The sequence below is a fragment of the Pocillopora verrucosa genome, chromosome 3 (assembly GCF_036669915.1).
Source record: "Pocillopora verrucosa isolate sample1 chromosome 3, ASM3666991v2, whole genome shotgun sequence".
NCBI classification, from domain to species: domain Eukaryota; kingdom Metazoa; phylum Cnidaria; class Anthozoa; order Scleractinia; family Pocilloporidae; genus Pocillopora; species Pocillopora verrucosa.
Genome location: NC_089314.1, coordinates 19,378,874 through 19,398,466, shown reverse-complemented (window position 1 = coordinate 19,398,466; position 19,593 = coordinate 19,378,874). Strand labels below are relative to the sequence as shown.

Here is a 19,593-nt window from a genome sequence, read left to right as displayed (position 1 = left end):
ATCATGGTAAAAGACAAGTAACAAAAAAAATTTCGCCGTTTTTTTTTCAGAATTTGTTGATTATCCTTGATACGCAAAACAACTCCCGCGAAAGATGAGAAATATGATGACAAAACGCCAGAAAAAAAAAACTCTCCAAGGAAGAAGGCAGGCGACCAAGAATCTTTTGTTTATGTCCGTGCTTTTAGCAGTAGGTGGTACCTTCTCAGATTTTTTTAGTGAAATGTCCCAAGCAAGTCAAGGTTGTAACTCAAAGAACAACAGAAGACACGGCGTGTACGACCTTGCTCATGTCCTGTACTTCAAAAATGTTACCGCGAGACAGAGTTTATCCTTTATCTGCAAGCTAAAACTTCCGGACAATTTTCATGCAATACAGTATGCAAGTGTTAAGGTTTTAGAAATGAAAAATTGAAATCGAAAGGAAAGAGAAAAAAAGAAAAGCTCCACACTCAAGTGTACTTAGTCAAGCTTGAGAAAACTTCGGTATGCACATTTTGTTCACTTTCCATTGTCTTTTCCAATCACCGGTGGAACCGATGACCTCCCTTACTTTCAGCTCACCATGTAATTCACGCTACCTGACACTTCTTTATCAGGAGAACAATCGGCAAAAGCGCAGTTAGTACAACTGAATGTGAAATCACTTTCTTCTGTAAGAACTGGAGGGAAATTTAAAATCATTGAAAAGAAATAAGCGAAGCCAGTCAGTGAATTTGAGACAGTAATGTCTTTCTGCTTTTCTTTCCCTCACTGGAACTTTTCATTAAGATGAGTTCAGTAGCATTTAACTTTTGTCTATTTGTTTCTGATTATTTAGCCTCTTTTTGAGTCTTTTTTTGCAAAAAAAATCTCTGTGTTGGCGTGTAGAGTGATATGTTGCTCGTACCAATCAGATCGCCGCATTGGGGTATGTATCTCGCATCAATCATATCACAGCATTTTGATATCTTGCACCAATCACAGCGATTGAGTATTGTTTTCTTGTAAATGATGTCATGTAATCAGGGGGCTCATTTGATAAGTGCCATGGTAGTGGCCTTCGCGAGAGCCTCGTCGATTAAGTTGAGATCTATCGGAATATGAAAGGTTCGCATCATTTGTATCATCACTAGGTTAAAAAAGGTTTTTTCCGCTCCTTTACTCACAACTCACACACCAAACAACTTATATTCCATTACGTAACATGAAAAAAACGTCCAAAGTCCAATCAGAACATACACAATCCTTGCACTACATGAACATTAGGCAATTTTTCACGTGCTTGAATTGTATTCCACCAATCAAATTCCCTTTTGCCAAATTGGACTTCGCTGTGTTCAATCACGTATTATAACCGCATTGTCCAACCCCACTGAAAAACAATTCACACGGAAGTTAATGCCACTGATAGTGAATTTTTTCCGCGCAATTCTTCCGCGTTTTGACTTTTCTACGAATAAAATTCGCTCTTAGCTACCTGGGTAAAGGATGCAGAGCTTCTTAGAATGAAAAGCCGCAAAAATAATTAAAAATCCATATTTATTTGAAGAATTTTGGACTTTACATCGATATTATGCTACAGTTAACGGATCAATAGGAAAAAAAATCACTAACTTTACCTTAAAGCAATATCATGAAAAAAGCGAGCTTGGATGCAATTGAGTCCCAGGAATATTATCACAGTTTTCTGTCAGGATCTCTTGCTGTCTTCAAAAATGTCCATGAAATCAAATTCATTTTAAAACGATGTTTGCTGTGAGGCCATGTTAATGAAAATGATCTTTGACCTCAAGCTGTTAGAACTAAAGTTCACAAAAAATGGATTTAACCGTGGTCTTATTATGAAAGTAGGTGTAAATAGAACACAGAATGCTGCCCAGGATTCCACGCTAATATGGTTGAAATTTCATAAGATAAACAGAAAAAAGCTCTTTGGCTGAACCATGAAAAACAAATCCTGCTTACAATCTTTAAATCAAGTTCAGAATAGCCACCTCAACATACACAAATTTGGTTTTCTTTGACTCTTTACAGATAAACTAAAAGTACTTCTCTTGACTACGAAATCCATAATCCCCTTCATAGTCGCCCCGCAGCAAGCTGTGCGTGACAAGATCAGATGAAGAGAAATTCGAGCGTAGAACCCGACTAACATCGTCATTCCATTCTTCCACTCTGATTCCCAACTTCAATCCACAATTACCGCATAGACTTACATCAAGATTTGGACCAGCCGATGAACATAAGCAAATATTCATAAACATAGGTAGTTAACCCCTTTTTTACGTCGCATGACAAAATATCACATAGTGACAAACGCGAAAATACTAATCAGTAGGTGGTTCTCCCAGCCACTAACCCCCTTAGGTAACGCAACATCTTCTGGGTGGAAAACGTACAGAACCTCGATTAAGCGTGAATTAAACGGTTGCAACAAGGTTACACTGCAATAGAACTAGTCCGGTAAAATTCTTAAATGAACCTAACAAGGTATTGTGTTTTTCTTCTACATATTTCCTTGACCACACGATATTTGGCAAAGATTTAACCAAGGAGATTGGGAACCAGGTAAGTTCTGGTCCGACGAACTCTTCAGACTTCTCTTCCATGAATTCTTCGCAATGGTATTGAATGAACATTGCGGCAAGATTTGATTTCGTTTACGTGAGTCAATTAAAGTGACATAGAAGGCTTCACGTCTCATTTCAAACCAATCATCGCGGCTTTCATAAGTGAAAAGGAAGAAATCTTGGGCAACCTCGTTTTCATTTTCATCCACATTCCTGCACGGCACATAGCGGCACCTCTCTAGAAACACACCTTGCTCTAGGAACACTAACTTTGGTCCAATAAAGGGACGCCTGTATTCATGGAACATTTATGATGGTCCTTCGGGCCTCCCCTAAATAAGAGATCCATTATAATCAATCATGTTGTCAGTTTGTCTGGCAGCACTCTTTCAATTTTACTTGTTATACTACTTATTTAACTGAAAATTATCTACTGGGCAATAAATTTCATATCTTTATCTCTTCGTATGAAGGCGAGTCTTCGTCTTGTGATTCTTTCTTGATCTGCACATGGGCTACGGTGCTTTCAAAGTGCTTTCTTATCAGCTCCGTTTCGTCTGTTCCTTCTAAACCAGGAAGGTCCTCACGTATTTTCTCCAGCAACTGATTTATCACCGTAACCGTTACCTGATATTTGGAGAAAGAAAGAATACGTCACGATGACAACCCTTGATATTACTGTCCAGGGACTTCTTTGTTCGTTAACGCGACATCTTTCATTTTAAATCTAGTTACGTGACTTCTCTCCTTTCCCAGTTCCCTCCAATAAAATCCTGATTTGCCACGATATCTAGACTTCGTTTTGTAATGACTTATAACAATCCTGTTAAGGGGGGCACGTAGAAAACATGATCGTTACGTTCTGAGCCTTTTTAAGTTTATAACTTTGCTTTGTGTAGTCAGACGTAAACCCAGAAACCTACAGATTTTTCTCATGTTGCAATTCGTTCCTACCCTACTTATCATCCGTAGTTGATCGGGAAAATGCTGAGGATCAAATCAAGGGACCTCCCCACTATTTCTTTGAAATAGCTTAGCTAGTTCTTTTATACACCCCTTCGAAGTAGCATACCTTCTTTCCTTTTAGGTTCGTGTGCGTTTCCCCCTAGCTTAAGTAGGGAGTGACACGCACGCCAGAGATATGACGCACAGGTACGCGGGGAGAACGCTCAATCTAACATTTGTGCGCATTTTCCTCACTTGCGCGTATTGGTCTGAATCAAATCGAGTGCATGCATTGCTTCAATTGTTTATTAGTTCGCACGTCTGTCCTTACAATAGCTGCCATCCATGGAAGCGAATGAGTCTTTCGTAACTATAATAGCGTTTTTAAACATGAGCTAAAAATTTGATTGGTATATTACCGTGTCTGCTTTCTGTTCAAAATAGTAGAGGTAGCGATTGAGTACTTCCACAAACAGCTGCACCTGAATGGTGCTGTCCATGCATTGATTGGCGATTCGAACAGCTTTCTTTAGACACTCTGTGACTCGCTTGCTGTCTCGACACTGAAAAAGAAACAAAAAACGCTATTTCAAAAGCCCCAAATCAGGATCATGGTAACAATCACACGAAATAAGTCCTAACTCTTAAACCAGGAGTCCTACTGCAACGGATCTTATCCCGGTTTCATTCGCATAAAGTGAACACGAATCGTGTTAGAGCGCGACAAATACCCTTACCTCTCCCCCGTCAGCTTCGCGGCTTTTTCCAGACCAGAACAAGTGTGAACACACCACAACTGCTCTGCACTGATCCGGTTTCTTGAGCAGTTTGGAGGCAGCTAGAGCACACTGAGTGCGCAGGGGTTCATGGTTTTCCTCGCCGAAACAGCTCATCTTTTCGAATGTGCTGATTAGCAAGGTAATGGCGGCCAGCTGGGCTTTGGAATCACTAATTTCATCCTCATATATTGCGAAAGCCTGAAAATATAGACGGAAAAAGGTGAGGAACGAAAAGTCAACGGGCTGAGAAATGAAATCTAATCATCTAAAATTCGATACTCACAATAATCTTTCAGAGTTTGTGCAAGGAACGCCCAAAGAAAAATATGCAATGGCCACTCAACATTAATTAAACACCACCTCTTACAGAGAGTCATTTCTGATTTCGGTGCAGTTTTCGGCATCTCTCAAGCCTTCCCTCGCACAATTTTTCATAGAAGGGAACTTGAGCACAAAAGTTTTTAAGACACGGACGGCAATTGGGAGTTATGAAATATTGATATTTTCCCTGGCCCGTCCCTCAGGTCTCATTTCTAACGCATTTTCAAATTAAAATTTCAAAGTGCGCAAGAAGTCTTATTCTCTTTCCCGTGGCTGGTAGTGTCGCGAAACCTCTTTGATTATGTTCCCTTATCCTTTCGTATTCCTATACATCCTCCATGTACGGGACGAGGGCGAAAAGAGGTCAGCAATCTCTCGAAAAGGAACGGTAGAAAAGACACAAATATCTTTGTAACTACAGAATCATAAATAACGTAAAAATGAACGAACCTGGCTCATGAATTCATAAGCGACTGTTTCAGCATTAGAAAAGCCCGCTTGGTCAGCCACAAGTGCACCTTGGAGGAAGAGCCTGAGAGACAACTCAGCGTATTCTGCTTTGGCGAGGGCTGCTATCGTCTGATGGCAAAATTGAAAAATCTTCTGGCACTTTTTGTCCCATTTATCGTCCTAGAAAAATACACACGCAGATAAATAAGTAAATAGACAGCAAAGCGCACACTTCACACAAAGCTGCAATGTTTTCCTTCACAGAAAAATGGTTTGAGCAAAATTTCTCAATTCAAGGAACTACATATTGCCGTAGGTCTACCCTTTGCAGCCAGCTACCTCGACTCTTTTCAAATCAATATATTTGCTACTTCTGTAGGCCAGTGAAAAACTTAAAAAAGCAGAAGAGATTTACCTCGTCTTGTGCATCTCTGTACTGGTAGGCAAGCTGAAATGCTGAGAAGACAATTGGAGGTAGAGTGAACTTAATCCTCTTCTCTCCACCGCTTCCAAAATGTTTCCTTGCTGCATTGAGAATCTAGCACAATTGCAGACAAAACAAATCAGGAAATTGCTGACAGCAGGTGAAAGCTAAAAGCTGACACTAAATTCCTATTAATTATAAGTGACAGTGAGTGCTGCTTTCATAAAACGAAAAAACTGAAATTTTTGGCTACTTTTTGTCCTGGACCTACAAATTACCATCTCAGTGTCAATTACTCCCTCTGAGACCAGAAAAGTGCTTTACCGGCTTTGTGTGACATGTTCTGCATTGTGTGACAAAATGCTCCATAAATGCACATAACATTTAAGTGTCAGGAACAAAGAACAAAAAACTCACCAGATACTGTTGATCAGGACTGTCACCTCTCAGCAATGTCACAAATTTTCCCATTAGACTCTGTTCCTCAATAAAATCCTCAGGATCATCCTGCATGAGATAAACATAAAAACAAATTGAAAGTCATTGCCTCATATCAAATTGCTCATCCACTCTGTACTAAAAAATTTCCCACAAAATGACTATTTAAATACCAGTGAAAACCAAGGCAGCTATCCATCGAACAAGTCAAGTCCATATACAAGAATAACTCAGAGAGTTGCCGCAACCCATTCCAGTTTCTGTAGCATGACACAAATATTTTACCTCTCCCCTGGGCTGGGATGACAGTCCATTGAAAAGTACCCACCACATTTCATCAGATTTCCCTTAAAGATTCCGCCCTACCAATTTCTTTTCCCAGATGGAGAAAGGTAGTGTTTAAGTTCACTGTCTAACCCAAAAACAGAAAAATATTATAAACAATTCCGCTTAGGGTTTGAAACCCAAACTTTGATCCAGAGTCCAATTCACTTTTTATTAAGCCACTGCATTGTTTACATGAGAGGTTCTCAGTAGTGAAGTACTTACTTGTTCAGAGGGTTGGTCTTCTTGGTCGCAAACCAATGTGGAGACAAGGTTCAGCACTGAGTCAACCTGAGATAAAGAGATACAAACATGAATTCTCCGAACTCAATGTATCAGATTCCTTTCAAGTCAGTTTTGAGAATTTATTAATTCATTAGAATTTCCTAGAGTACAACCAGAATATATATAGGCAAATGGAAAAAAAAGACAACAGAACATAACATCCATTCAGAGAGACGACCAGATCCTCAGGAAATTCACAGAAGTTAACTTGACTATTCTTGTTCCACTCCTGCATAATTTGCCCTAACACATCACAAGCTACTGTCTAGCAACAACTTCATCAGTTTTCCTTCAAAACATGCCTCTACCATTTATAACCCACACAAAGAGAGGCATTGCATGAAGAAAATGTCTTTTCCAGGAGAGTGCACAATAGCCTGGAATTGAACAAGCACTTCCCAAATCCAGAATCTAGTATGCTCACTAGTAGACAACTACACAGAAGTCATACTTCTATCATAACTGACAGTTTTTCACTCACCTGCTCTTGGGTGGGGATTGTGATTGCACTTTCTACAGCATTGGTAATCACATAAAGTGACATCTCTTTCCTTGAGCTGAAATCAAAGTATTTAAACAATGGAGCAAAGTATTCCAGCTGAAGAAGTGTGAGAATGTTTCTGTAGGAATCAACAGGGATCTTCAGAAGTCTTGTCAGTTCCTTTGAAACTGCATTGTTCTTGTCCATACTGGAAATAATAAAAAGAAAAAACTTCTCACATGGCTGTCACAAGATGTACATGTATAAAATGTAACAGAGCAGATTTGTTATCAAAAGCAAACTTAAATGAAAACATTGCAGTAGAAAAATAATTTTCACAAAAATGAAAAAAAAAGAATGCCCAAACACCAGCTGCATTTCAGTCCAATTCCAAAACTCACCTTTATGAGACTTTCTTAAAAAAAATGGTCATATTAATAAAAAAATAGTCATTAAATGAGATAATCATACAGCAGGGATGATTGCTTTTTAAAAGGATCCAAATAAAGTAGCTAAAATGTTGTAGCAACATACATTTTAGGATGGAACTGTCATGGGTATGACTGAGATTTTAAAAAAGAGACTATTTTTCTTTTTCTGATCAAAAACCTTACTTGCCTGGTTAATTTTTAATTACTTATGTAGGTATAAAGTAATCTACATAACAGAACATGCTTTTATGGCTTACTGAGAGATATCAAGTTTGCTGAAAATCTCAGAGGTGTACTGTAGAACTTTGTCAACATAATCCACTCTCTCAGGGTAACACTTTAAGGCAAGGTTAATCAGGGATACTTGAAGAGAAACAATGTCTTCTGTTGGCATCTCACCACGTGCCTAAAAATAAAAGTTATGGAGTAACATGCAGAAGTTATACATCTATAAAATGTTACTTAATTTCTAGTTCCAGTAATATACTATTATTGCTGAATAGTCTAGTAGTGTAAAAACTCGCAGATAAGCTGCACCCTGAATTTAGCAGCTCAAATTTTGGAGAAAAAAGTTTTTTGAAAGAAATCAAAAGAAATCCAAAGTTGAGTCTTGAGAAGTCTTCTTCATCCACTGTTCATCGAACATAAACTCACAATTAACACCAAAACGGAAAATACTTCAAAATCTTACCCACAATTTTAGAATTTTATTATAATGAACATCGTTTCTACCAACTTTGACATATCATTGATCTTTTTCTGGTATTTGTTGACAGGAATTTCTTCATTCAACACAGTTTTTCCATAGATTTTTGCATTACAACAAGAATGTGAGCAGAACATTCAAAGCTTAGTTACCAGGCATTAGATTGAACACAAAAATGGACATTGGTGTCGGCATTTACAACACCTTTTTCAAATGCTCCTGCAGATAAGCTGCACCCCAATTTCTAGTGAAGAATTTTGGAAAAAAGGTGCGGCTTATATGCAGGTTTTTACAGTAATCTATGATAACTTAAAAAAAGTGTTATTTTGGTTTGGCACATGACCTAATGCTACACAGTATGTATCCATAACTTCTCTACAGATTAAAAAAAAAAAGGAGTCTATTTAGACAGTTAAAATATGGCTAAGAACCTTATTCTACAAAGTCTAGATTGCTTTTTAAATGCTGACAGATATTACTGATAAAATAACCTTGTGACTTTTTCTGAGAGAATAGCAAGGCTGTGTTAAAGTCACTTTCATCTTAATTTATTTCATTCATACTGAGATTTATACTTTGTTTTTGTCTCTGATTGGACGAATGGTGTATTTTCACAGTTGTTCACTTCCAATCTTTGAATTGAAAAGTGAAAAAATCTCAGTTTAAATGAAATAAAAATATCATGCCATGGAAAGTGCTTGAATGGTTTTTATTCACTTGTTGCGATGCATCAAAAAACTAATTTGTTTGCTGCATTCACTCATTCCTTTTTTTGATGCATCACAACTCATGGATAAAAATCATTTGCACGCACTTTCCATGGACCAATCTCTATTTATTACATCAATTACCTGAACAACTGAAGAGACCTGTTCAGACATCACATCAAACAATCTTAGATCACTTGGTATTCCGCCATCTTCTCTGTTTGCAAATAAAGCAAGTCTATCAATGAGTGATATGATGATGTTCTTGATGTTCACTCTTTCATGAAGATCAGCACAAGCATGGAGGAAACTGCTTAATGTCCTCAGGTGGAATTCATCCGGAAACACTTGAATAACACACTCCATGAGGTATTCCTGAGCGATTGGATCTCTGCAACTCACTATCTGCTCAAATACTCCTGGAAGGACATTCTAAAGAGGTAACAGTTACAAGGTTAATTTGGTGATTTCTACAGAGCATAAATGTAAAAATGACATTGGAGTATCCTCACAGTCTATCAATAAATATATCAGAGATCTGTGATATAAGGAAGTACAAGGTACTTCTTCTCTAGCTGAATGAGAAAATAGATGATAAATGTAGTCTGTCATGGCCTATTCCAAGTCACCATGTTGTCACCTCATTGGAGGTGCTGCTCACGTACAAAAATGTGCTAATCTCTGAATACTGATGCTAGGGTCTAAGGGATTAGCAGATCTTGGGAGTTAAATGAGTTAGCAGCAGCAGTAATTAGATAAACTTACTTTTTTGTAAGTGTCAACATTAACTCCATCAAGTTGACTCAGTCTGACAAGGTTAGTTCCCACAAGAATGCGCAGCTCTTGCCGCTCTCTCTCTCTCTTCTCTCGATCACGGGTGTGGCCTTGGTGCTGTATCCGAACCCAAAGTTTATTCATCTCAGCAAAGTTTAGAAGCACAAAGGATATAGAATCCTTTACAGTGCCATCTTGGTGCTCAGAGTCAGCTCTGCAACCAAAAAATAAGCTATAAACACTCTAACCTTACATCATTTAAATTGAAACTCTAACTACATACATTCCCTTTACCTTAAGGTCAGTTTTACCAAACCCTTTTCTTGTTAGCAGTTTTTTTTTAACCATTCCTTGGAAAAGTCAAAGTTCTACTACTTGTTTTCCATACTCCCTGTAGACTGTACTGGCTTCTATCTTTTTCACTTTTCTTTCATAGGCTAAGCATGACTTAAGTATGAAAAAGCTAAATTTGTGCATAGCATGACAAAACCCTTTCAGGATATGTTAGTCAGAATAAATTGTACAATCTTAATCTGTACATCCATAAAGTGCTTCTCCTTATCCCCTCTTTCTAGGTCAACTTGGAATACAAATATCTCTTTTTTGGGGATGGAAAAAAACAGAGAACCAAAAGAAATCAAAATACTGTAATTTGCATGAAATTTAGTTAATTTTACCTTTTTCAAGATAGCTTTAAATCTCAGGTTTTAGACTGTTAGAAAAATGACCTGCAAGCTTTATAGCTTCAACAATTTTCATTTTAGAATAAAGGATTTGACTGATTGATTGACTGAAATACCCTCATGACAAGGAAAAGGAACCCAATCAAACCACATGTGAAGGAGGGGAATCCAACCTCTGCCACAGTCAAAAGTAGGGGGCAAGTACTTTGCTGCTGCAACATTTCTGTTCTCCCAAAGTTTCAACCAACCAGACGTGATACATGTAGGTTCGTGAATTCTCCCTACATTTTTTATAATCTAACCTTTACACCCTAATATCAGTATGCAAGTTCTCTATGCTGTTCTCTGAATATTTCCAACGTAACTAGAACTTTTCTAACAATCAAGAAATTCTTCAGTTCACATTTATTTAATTTATTCTCAAAACCTTGATGTTTGATTCAGAGGTGATACAGTTTTGAGAAATTAAATTCACATCACTCTTTAGGGTTACAGGGTTAACAAAGAACATTTATATCTTACACTGGTTCCTCTTCTCCAGTATCTGGCAACATGTTCCTTGTTGACTGTAACAAGTAGTTACGAAGAAACAAGCCTCTCAGAGGGTGCTGAACACCTCTACACATTTCAACCAAGTCCTTCAAAATATCCCTGCGAGATGCTTCATTGGCCTTGATGTAAACTGCTCCAACAGTTATTAGCAAATACCTTACACAAAAAGAATATCAGAAAAGAAAGTTACTAAGGCAAACAGAGTTATGAGTTTAAACCTTTTTATTCCCAGATACATCAAAATTCTCATTATTATATCAGTTTGTGCAGCACAGGATTGTTGTCAATTTTTTTTTTTCAGAGAACATTAAGGACAATAAATCGCACAGAATAAGTGACAATATCCAACAAGAGACATGTTGTAGTTGACAATTATTTCATCATAAAATAGTTGTAAACATATTTGATTTTCAGCACAATAAAGTAACTGGAGGAAAGGGAAGAACAAAGTAAACCTGACCTGACATTCATTTTTGACCATAAAATTCATATTATAGGTTGTCACATCACTAATTTATATGCTTCAAATTTGACAATTTCCTCAAGGTTAAAAATAATAGTGATCTTTATTATATCCATTTTGAATGGATATGGATTTCTCTCAGAGGTGCAATTTATTCATCAATTGCACCAATTTTTTGCTCTAAATCACATCTTTTTTCCCAGCCAATGACAAAACCTTTGTTTAAGAACAACAACCGATGAGGTTTCAAGCCTTGTTTAAAGTAACCAGTCATATTAGAAGGAAATAAAAGACAACTCTTGCAACCCTTTTACAAACCAGCTCTATACTGGATCAATAAATCATTTGTACAGACTAAAAAAATCCTGTATTTGGGCAACTTAATTTTTGTATTTTCAAAATGGATGTACTAAAGTAGTAAACAAACTTTCCATTGTGCAATTTTTGTCTGAAATCATACTTGTGATTTCAAATCAAACTTGTGCTGCACACTTCTTCAATTTAGAAATCATGCATATGATTTCAGACCAAATTGCACTCCATGCAGTTCAATTACCATTTTCAAATCTACCTCAACGGCTTACTGGACTGGAAAAAAACCAATGCATGATATATATCAGTCCCATGTGTTGTACAAAGCATTATTGCAGTTTTGAAATACTTACAATCTTGGGACAATGTTTCCAGCATATTGAACAAGTTCATAGAGATCTGCCACTTTGCGACCCTTCTGGAACTCATCCACAAGGAAAAGTTCAAGATGCCGCAGCTCATCAGATATTGCCATATCTTGATATTTGTTAAGGATTTCACTTAGTTGCTCTTAACAGAGCAGTTTCAAGAGCAGTAAAACTGTTAAGGGGAGAAGAGACCAAAGTAATTTAGAAGCCCACAGACATCTGTAATTCCTTTAAGACAGGCCATGTCTTAGAAGATACTTGCAAGAAGTGTCATGCCAGGCGATCAAAAAGGCTGCAAGGAGGCACATTAGAAAGGCACTTCCCAAACCATTTGAGAATAAAATCCATGCAAAAATCACATGAACCATCAATTTAAATAATATTTCTGAAAGCTAAATTAAAAAATTATCACCATTCTAATCTGCTCAAGATCAATCAAGACAACCAACTGGGTGGAAAAAGAAATGCACAGAAATAATTTTAAAAAATTTCTACAAATCCAACAACTTCCCAAAAGTGAAAATAATACAATGCTTTTCTCCAACAGTAGTCTACCAAATACAGCTGTGATCAATAGTTAATATTAAGACAACATCATGTAAATCTGACGATGAGAGAAAAAAATTTTTCTAACAAGTAAACACAGCGAAGGCTTCAACAACAGACTTATTTTAAAAGAGAGACACCTTGCTCTCGGGAAACACTTAACATCCAAAGGTTCGAGGAGACCATGATAACAATTGAAGAACTGATCAAATTCACACATCAACTCATAAAATTCCCGCGAACGATTAGAAAAACTTCAATTAATAACAGACATTTAATCCGGACATAAATTAGTAAAATATGAATCGTTTAGAAATAAGGCCAAATGTTGACATGTTAAATCTCGCATCAGTTTACATAAGAAGCTTGTCAGTACCCAGCACAAAAAGGATACACAACTCGTAGTAACTCTTTGGTGACAGCATCGACGTTCGCAATTCGCTTAGCATATTTGATGCGTGTTTCAAGCCATCCATAAGCTTTGTCTTGTCCTGCATTTGTGAGTTCAAAATTGGTAAAAGAGAAAAAAAAAACAAAAACAAAAGAAAGGTGGTATTTCCGATAAGGATCGACACCTACCAAACATCGTTTCATCTGAAATGACTGAGACTTCACAACTTGGATGGCCTCATCCAAGAGTTTTTCCTGGTCCTCTTGCGAAGCTGTTGCAGTCACCGGCTACAAAAAGAATCAAATTTAATACGCACGTTTAATTTGAGAGTGTGTTCCATAATTAAAGCAAAAAATCGCTGACGAAACTAACCATCTTCACCAAATTCTGCCGATCGTACTCTGTAGCATGCAAGGAAGTAGCACGTGACCGCGATTACTGGGGGACACCTCCTAGTACTCAGACCTCTCCGAGTATTTCCGAAAGAATACGAATGTTTCGCGGCAAAGTCGCGAAGACACGAGGCAAGCGTTGTACCTTTTGCCGGGTTAAGTCTGATTTTTTTGCCGGGAGTAAGTAAGATTACGTATCAACAACGTTGTTAACACTCAACAGAGACGTTCGTGAAGTGAATTTTCCAACAAACTTTGCCAAAACCAAGTTTAATCACTTTGTTCACCTGCACCTATTTATGAAAAATTATGGCGAATTGCTCGCGTGGACATGTGTTGACCAAAGTGCTCTTTTCCTGCTTTTTGGGAGCAGTTATGGACGCCTTAATATCTGGTGTGTTGCTAATTCATGGAAAGTACTTTTCTAGTTTTAATACCCATTCGCAAATGGAAGAATTCAAATTTTGTTCTTCGGTTTTTGATTTGTGGATTTTGTCTTTGGTACGCTGTTGTACTTTACTTGGTGCCGTATTTGGAGTACTGTTTTCTAAACGCAAAATGGAAGCAGTTTCTAGAATAACTGCATTTAAGAAACCTTGGCTTTATTACAGTGTTGGAGTTGTTGTCTTCGTTGTAACCAAATTCCTTGTGAGCACGGAATGTAACTTGGACAGAACATCGAAGATTTGGTTTTTGTCATTCCTGGGATGGACTGTAGTTGGCACAGTGATTGCTAATGGTCTTTGGTATTTCCTCTCTAAAGTCAAAATTACGGCCTTATCTTCAGAACAAGAAACTGGTTCGATACAAGGAAGAGAGGGTCTCCTCACTTTTCACGACTTTCAAGATTCAGAAGAGAGTGGCACCAATGGGAAGAAAAACAATATTTCTGCTTGGAGACTGATGTCTTATTGCAAGCCAGACATCCCCTACATTTCTTTCGCATCTGTTTTCCTCTTACTTGCAGCAACTGGTGAAATATTCATTCCATATTATACAGGACAGGTCATAGATGCCATTGCCATTGATAAGGACAAGACCAAGTTTATGAATGCTATTCTCATTATGACCCTTATATCACTTGGTACAGCAATTTCAGCAGGCTTGCGTGGTGGGCTGTTCAACTTGATTGCAGCAAGATTTACCAGGAGAATCAATAATGTTTTATTTGGTTCTATTGTGACACAAGAAATTGGATTCTTTGATAGTACAAAGACAGGCGATATTGTCTCACGTCTGAGCTCAGACACTACAAAGATGTCTGATCAAGTTGGATTAAACATCAATGTGTTTCTGCGTAACTGTGTCCAGTCCATTGGTACATGTATTTTTATGTTCAAACTCTCTTGGAAGTTAACTACTGTAACTCTGGTTGGCTTGCCCTTGGTTGCATTTATCTCAGACATTTATGGAGACTACTACAAGAAGTTGGCAACAGAAGTTCAAGAAGAAACTGCGAAGGCAAATGAAATTGCAGCAGAAGTTGTATCTTCTATGAAGACTGTTCGCAGTTTTGCAAATGAAGATGGTGAATATGAGCAATATAGGAACAAACAAGATGCAATATATAAACTTAAAGTCAAGGAGTCCTATTTGTATGGAGGATATCGATGGTGCACTGAAATCCTTTCCCTTGCCATCGACGTCATTGTTCTACTCTATGGAGGTCATTTAGTAATGAAGGGAGAACTGAGTGGTGGATATTTAGTATCTTTCATTTTGTATCTACTTCAGCTTAGCTTTTATATAGATGAAGTAGGAGAGATATATACAGGTCTTATGGAGGCTGTTGGTGCCTCTCAGAAAGTATTTGAACTCATTGACCGAGAACCCAAAATTCAGAACAGTGGCATTGTGACTCCTAATGAAGTTTCAGGTGAAGTTGAATTTCAGAATGTTTCCTTTGCATACCCCACAAGACCAGATATTACAGTCTTGGATAGTGTGTCGTTTAGCGTCAAACCAGGTGAAGTGATTGCTTTAGTTGGTCCTAGTGGCGGTGGAAAGAGCACCTGCATCAGTCTTCTGGAACACTTTTATGAGCCAACTTCAGGTGAAGTTTTGATTGATTCAATCCCAGTGAAGAATTTTGATCACAAATATTTGCACAACAAAGTGGCTCTGGTTGGTCAGGAACCTGTACTGTTTGCTAGGTCAGTCAAGGAAAACATTACATATGGTCTTGGTAATGATGTTGAGATTGACCAAAGCTTAGTCGAAAATGTGTCCAAACTTTCCAATGCACATGCTTTTATCAATGATTTGCCAGAGGGATATGATACAGAAACTGGTGAAAAGGGCTTGCAGTTATCGGGTGGTCAAAAGCAAAGAGTTGCTATTGCTAGAGCATTAGCTCGTAATCCTCGAATCCTCTTGCTGGATGAAGCTACAAGTGCTTTAGATGCAGAAAGTGAGCATCTTGTCCAGGATGCAATTTACAAGAATTTGACTGGCCACACAGTATTGATAGTGGCCCATCGTTTGAGTACTATCGAGAAAGCTGACAAAATTGTTGTTATTGACCAGGGTCAAGTTATTGCTCAAGGAAAGCATGAAGAGCTAGTCCACCAAAATGGACTCTACGCAAAGCTTGTGAGCCGCCAAATGTTAGGGCTTGAAAGAAGGAATTCTTCAACTGATGATACACTGCATGTTGGGTTCAAACATGTAGATCAGAATGATTCAGAGAGCCGTAATGGAAGCAGTTCCTCCTATTCTTCTAGTCCACACTTCTCAGCTTTGTCTAGAAAGTGACCTTGTGAGCCTGTAAAGGGACTTCAGCAACATTTATTTTGGGTTAACTTTCAAATTTAACTCGGAAGATCTGCTTATTAATTATCTCCACTTGCCACTACAAATTTCTTGGTCCATAACTTACAAGAATTTGGTGTTAGATCAAGATAACAACCTCTAAGTAATAATTTTGAGTATTCTCATTACCTGTCTTCTGGATGATGCATGGATATTATAGGGAGAAGTTACGTGTTAAAAGGGAAGAGGTTGAAGGGAAGGAAACCTTAAAATTATAAATTTGGTTTGTCAGGATAGATATTGGTAATGGCATAGATTTGTTGAAAGATGTGTCAATGAGTCCTGTCAGCATTTTTAAATGCATGCAAGTCAGATTTTGTGAGTTTCAATATTGAATAGAGAGCATGAAAAGTTAAGTTGCATTTTATTTTTATCAAATGCAGTTTGCAGAAAGTGTTTATATGGTGAATCAATTTGCTTTGAAAGATTCAGATTGAGTGTTTAGTATGAGTTTCGAGTCTCTTTTGAGGAATATTGTATAGAAATTGAACGCTCATTCTGACATGTTATAATCAACACCCTCTGCATCTTAGAATTTATTTTAATCAACTGTATCTTAAATTTCACGCAGATAAACCCACAGTTACTTGTACTTTGGCCAACAAAATGATTACACAGAGTTGTTGAAACATTATACAATTTTTTCATGATTGAATATCATTTGGTTTTTTGCAGAAAACCTCCATTTTTAATAGCAAAAATAATGGTTGAATGAGAAGAAGATCAAAATGAATTACCTTTGATGAACAGAAATTACACAGGCTAATTTTTTGAAGATGCTTAGGCTATAACAGGCTCCTATAATAGTTATAATGGTGATGAAAATTACCATTCCATAACGTCATTTTGTGCATGTTGACACACCAACCTGAGAAATGAACATCTATCAACAATATTTTTGATAAAAAATCACTTAAACATTTTGCAGAGAGGAACAAAGCCATGATTTTGAAAGCCATCTGCAGTTTAATTGTAATTGCTTAATCAATATATGTTAAAGAATGTTATTTTAACTATTTTGTGAGTTTAAGATGTGACTCTTAGTCCACTGTTACAGTTTAAATAAGTTATATATTTTGAAGTTCTGTGACGAGAATAAAGTTTGCCTCAGTCCCCAACAAAGGCTTCCCGGTATGAATAATCTTGTACCCAGCTCCTTAAAAGTAGAAAGTAGACATGGTGAAATGTTATCTGCCATCTCACTGGCTGTTCTTTTTGCTCTGTGCCAGGTCTTAAACCTCGGTTTTTCTATATTTATTGGCCCTTAGTTGTATGAGATGACACTCCGAGAGAGACATGGTTATTTACTGCCGAACATTCATTTTGGAAAAGATTTCAAACCGTATAGAATAACCTTCCCTTTGACTCTTCTCTTTTTTCCTCGCCAAGTGTAAGTTTGGAGAACGGCAGTCTCACCGCATCTGTTTTTCTAGCAAGAAAGAAAACTTAGAGGCAACTAAATTTTGATTCAGCATTTTGTGTGCCAGTAAGCCATAAAATGGACAGACTCCGCGTTTTACCCTCCCCTTCCTGATAAGAAATTAATCTCAACCGATAGCCTGCTTTAATACCCCTCAAAGATTCAAACTTGTGCAAAGTGCATAACGACAGATGGGTGAAATTAGGACAAATTTTCTTAATCACAATATTTCCGGTTTTTTTTCAGTGCCAGACAGAAAGAAAAACAATAGCTCAAGTAAACTATTTGTTCGCCGCGATCGGTGTCTAAGTAGCCATTCTAAGCCGTTGTGGACTGGGTCGCATTATAAGTCACGTGACAGGAATATTGTTTCGAGCGCTTACTTTCAAATCGACTTCGCAAGTGAACGGTTCGAAGGTGAAATTTGTTAAGGCGATATTTTCACACAAAGGAATATTCAGCGTTCTTCAACACCCTAATGATATAAAGTTGCATACTTAAAATGGACCCATTTACTCAGGTAATTTCTTCAACTCTTTGTTTGCTTGCGTTTTGAGGAACACTCGTAAATCGAGAAACTCAAGCGAAACTTGTCGTTAAAAATACTTCAAGGGTACGCAGCTGGGGTCTTGTTCATGTGCAATGTTTTGTTTCTGTGAATGATAATAATGTACTTGCCGTTGGTTAGTTGAAACTTAAATAGATTGAAATTGGGTGCAAGAGCTTAATTTTTCGCCTAAACAGGCGAACAGATGCTTTGAATCTTACCACGTCGCTGTTGTACTGTAATAAAGCTTAAAATTAGTCGCTGACTTTCAGTTCAACAGAAGAAAAATTATAGATAAAACGTAGCATTTGTTTTTGGTGATAAAAATTATTTGATTATTGAGTTGTCCTGTATGTTTCTAAAACAGATATTTTTTTAACCTAACGTTCTTCCCTACGTGATCTGTGAGAAATCACTAGTACATTCCATTCGTTCCAGTACAAAAGAAAAATTACCGATGCTTATCGGAAATGTAACTGTCAAATCATTTGAAAAAAGTAACTAAACAACAGCTCTTTACGGAAGTTTAATCCTGTTTTACAAAATGTTTTTTTTTTTTAATAAGTAAAGGCTAATAGCGTGTTATTATATTACGTGTAAGTTATTTTCATTCGTTGTGACATTCTTCCCAATTTCCTTCTATCTATCAAACCCTTTTCAAAAAATAAATTCTAACGGTTGATCATTTATTTGTTTTTAACAGAAATTATTGGCAAGGACTCAGGCAAGGAAAAACCAGCTTGTCAAAAAGCGTGAAGAACTTGAAGCATGCAGAGCTAAGAGAAATTCACCCATTCATGATAGAACTCGGCGTCCCTTGTCAGAAGACAACACTGACAGCTGCTCGGCTGAGGTGGATACTGATGACATCAAAAGACGCAGAATTGGCAGTGAGGACAGTGGAAAAAGTGCTATTTTGCAAAATTCCAAGGACATTGATGTTAATAGCCCATCAGTTCAGGTAAATTGCCCGCAAAATCAACTGAAGAATATCTACACTGTACCAGTGCACAGTGACGACCATCAACTTCAAATATTATAGGATAAGTTTATTTTATCAACTGAGTTGAAAATGTAAATTGGCCACCATAAAGAATTTCTAATGCTGATGTTCAAGTGTTAGCCCTTCATCGAAAACAAATGGAGGAGTTGTTGGTTATGTGTTTTGCAAAAAATGAAGCTACGCTATTGGTGGAAACAGGGTAACAAGAAAAAGCAAGAAGTAATTGGTTGAGAGAAAAGTGCTTAGCAGGACTGCCAAACTTTTTTTTCTAGAGTTCTGTGGCTCTCTGAACTGTTTAGATGCAGGGAAAGGCTGCAGACTGTCATGCTGTTTAGAATGATGAAGAAGATTAAAGTCAAATCTCAAATATTGTAGTCTATTAGCATGCACATTGTCAAGTTTTACATGTAGTTAAAGCCCTCAACCTTTATGTTAAGGAGTGACCAATTTGGAACTTCTTCCTTGTAAACTCAATGCTCATTTTCAAG

The 19,593-nt window shown here is 37.3% G+C and overlaps 3 protein-coding genes across 4 annotated transcripts in view; 2 read left to right on the top strand and 1 right to left on the bottom strand.

Moving 5' to 3' along the window:
• Window positions 1–1,507: 1,507 nt before the first annotated feature.
• LOC131794309 (vacuolar protein sorting-associated protein 35-like) lies at window positions 1,508–13,351 on the bottom strand. Its single transcript, XM_059111824.2, has 16 exons — window positions 13,305–13,351; window positions 13,121–13,219; window positions 12,936–13,032; window positions 11,981–12,104; window positions 10,823–11,008; window positions 9,609–9,831; window positions 8,988–9,275; window positions 7,688–7,836; window positions 7,000–7,207; window positions 6,459–6,524; window positions 5,889–5,978; window positions 5,463–5,585; window positions 5,048–5,227; window positions 4,235–4,474; window positions 3,917–4,060; window positions 1,508–3,179 (listed from the first exon to the last, which is right to left on the bottom strand). The coding sequence occupies exons 1-16, from the start codon at window positions 13,305–13,307 to the stop codon at window positions 3,000–3,002; spliced, it is 2,400 nt and encodes a 799-aa protein (XP_058967807.2). The 5' UTR covers window positions 13,308–13,351; the 3' UTR covers window positions 1,508–2,999.
• Window positions 13,352–13,456: 105 nt separating this feature from the next.
• Window positions 13,457–17,192, top strand: LOC131794332 (ABC-type oligopeptide transporter ABCB9-like). Its single transcript, XM_059111853.2, has one exon. It carries the CDS (start codon window positions 13,634–13,636, stop codon window positions 16,076–16,078), a length of 2,445 nt encoding a protein of 814 aa, XP_058967836.2. The 5' UTR covers window positions 13,457–13,633; the 3' UTR covers window positions 16,079–17,192.
• Window positions 17,193–17,942: 750 nt separating this feature from the next.
• LOC131794254 (anillin-like) overlaps window positions 17,943–19,593 on the top strand; it is a 38,519-nt gene continuing 36,868 nt past the window's right edge. For both annotated transcript variants that reach the window (XM_066163792.1, XM_059111763.2), the window contains exons 1-2: window positions 17,943–18,075; window positions 18,806–19,063. In XM_066163792.1, the coding sequence (XP_066019889.1) occupies window positions 18,058–18,075; window positions 18,806–19,063 (276 nt within the window). In that variant the 5' untranslated portion in view covers window positions 17,943–18,057. The remainder of the gene's footprint in view (window positions 18,076–18,805; window positions 19,064–19,593) is intronic.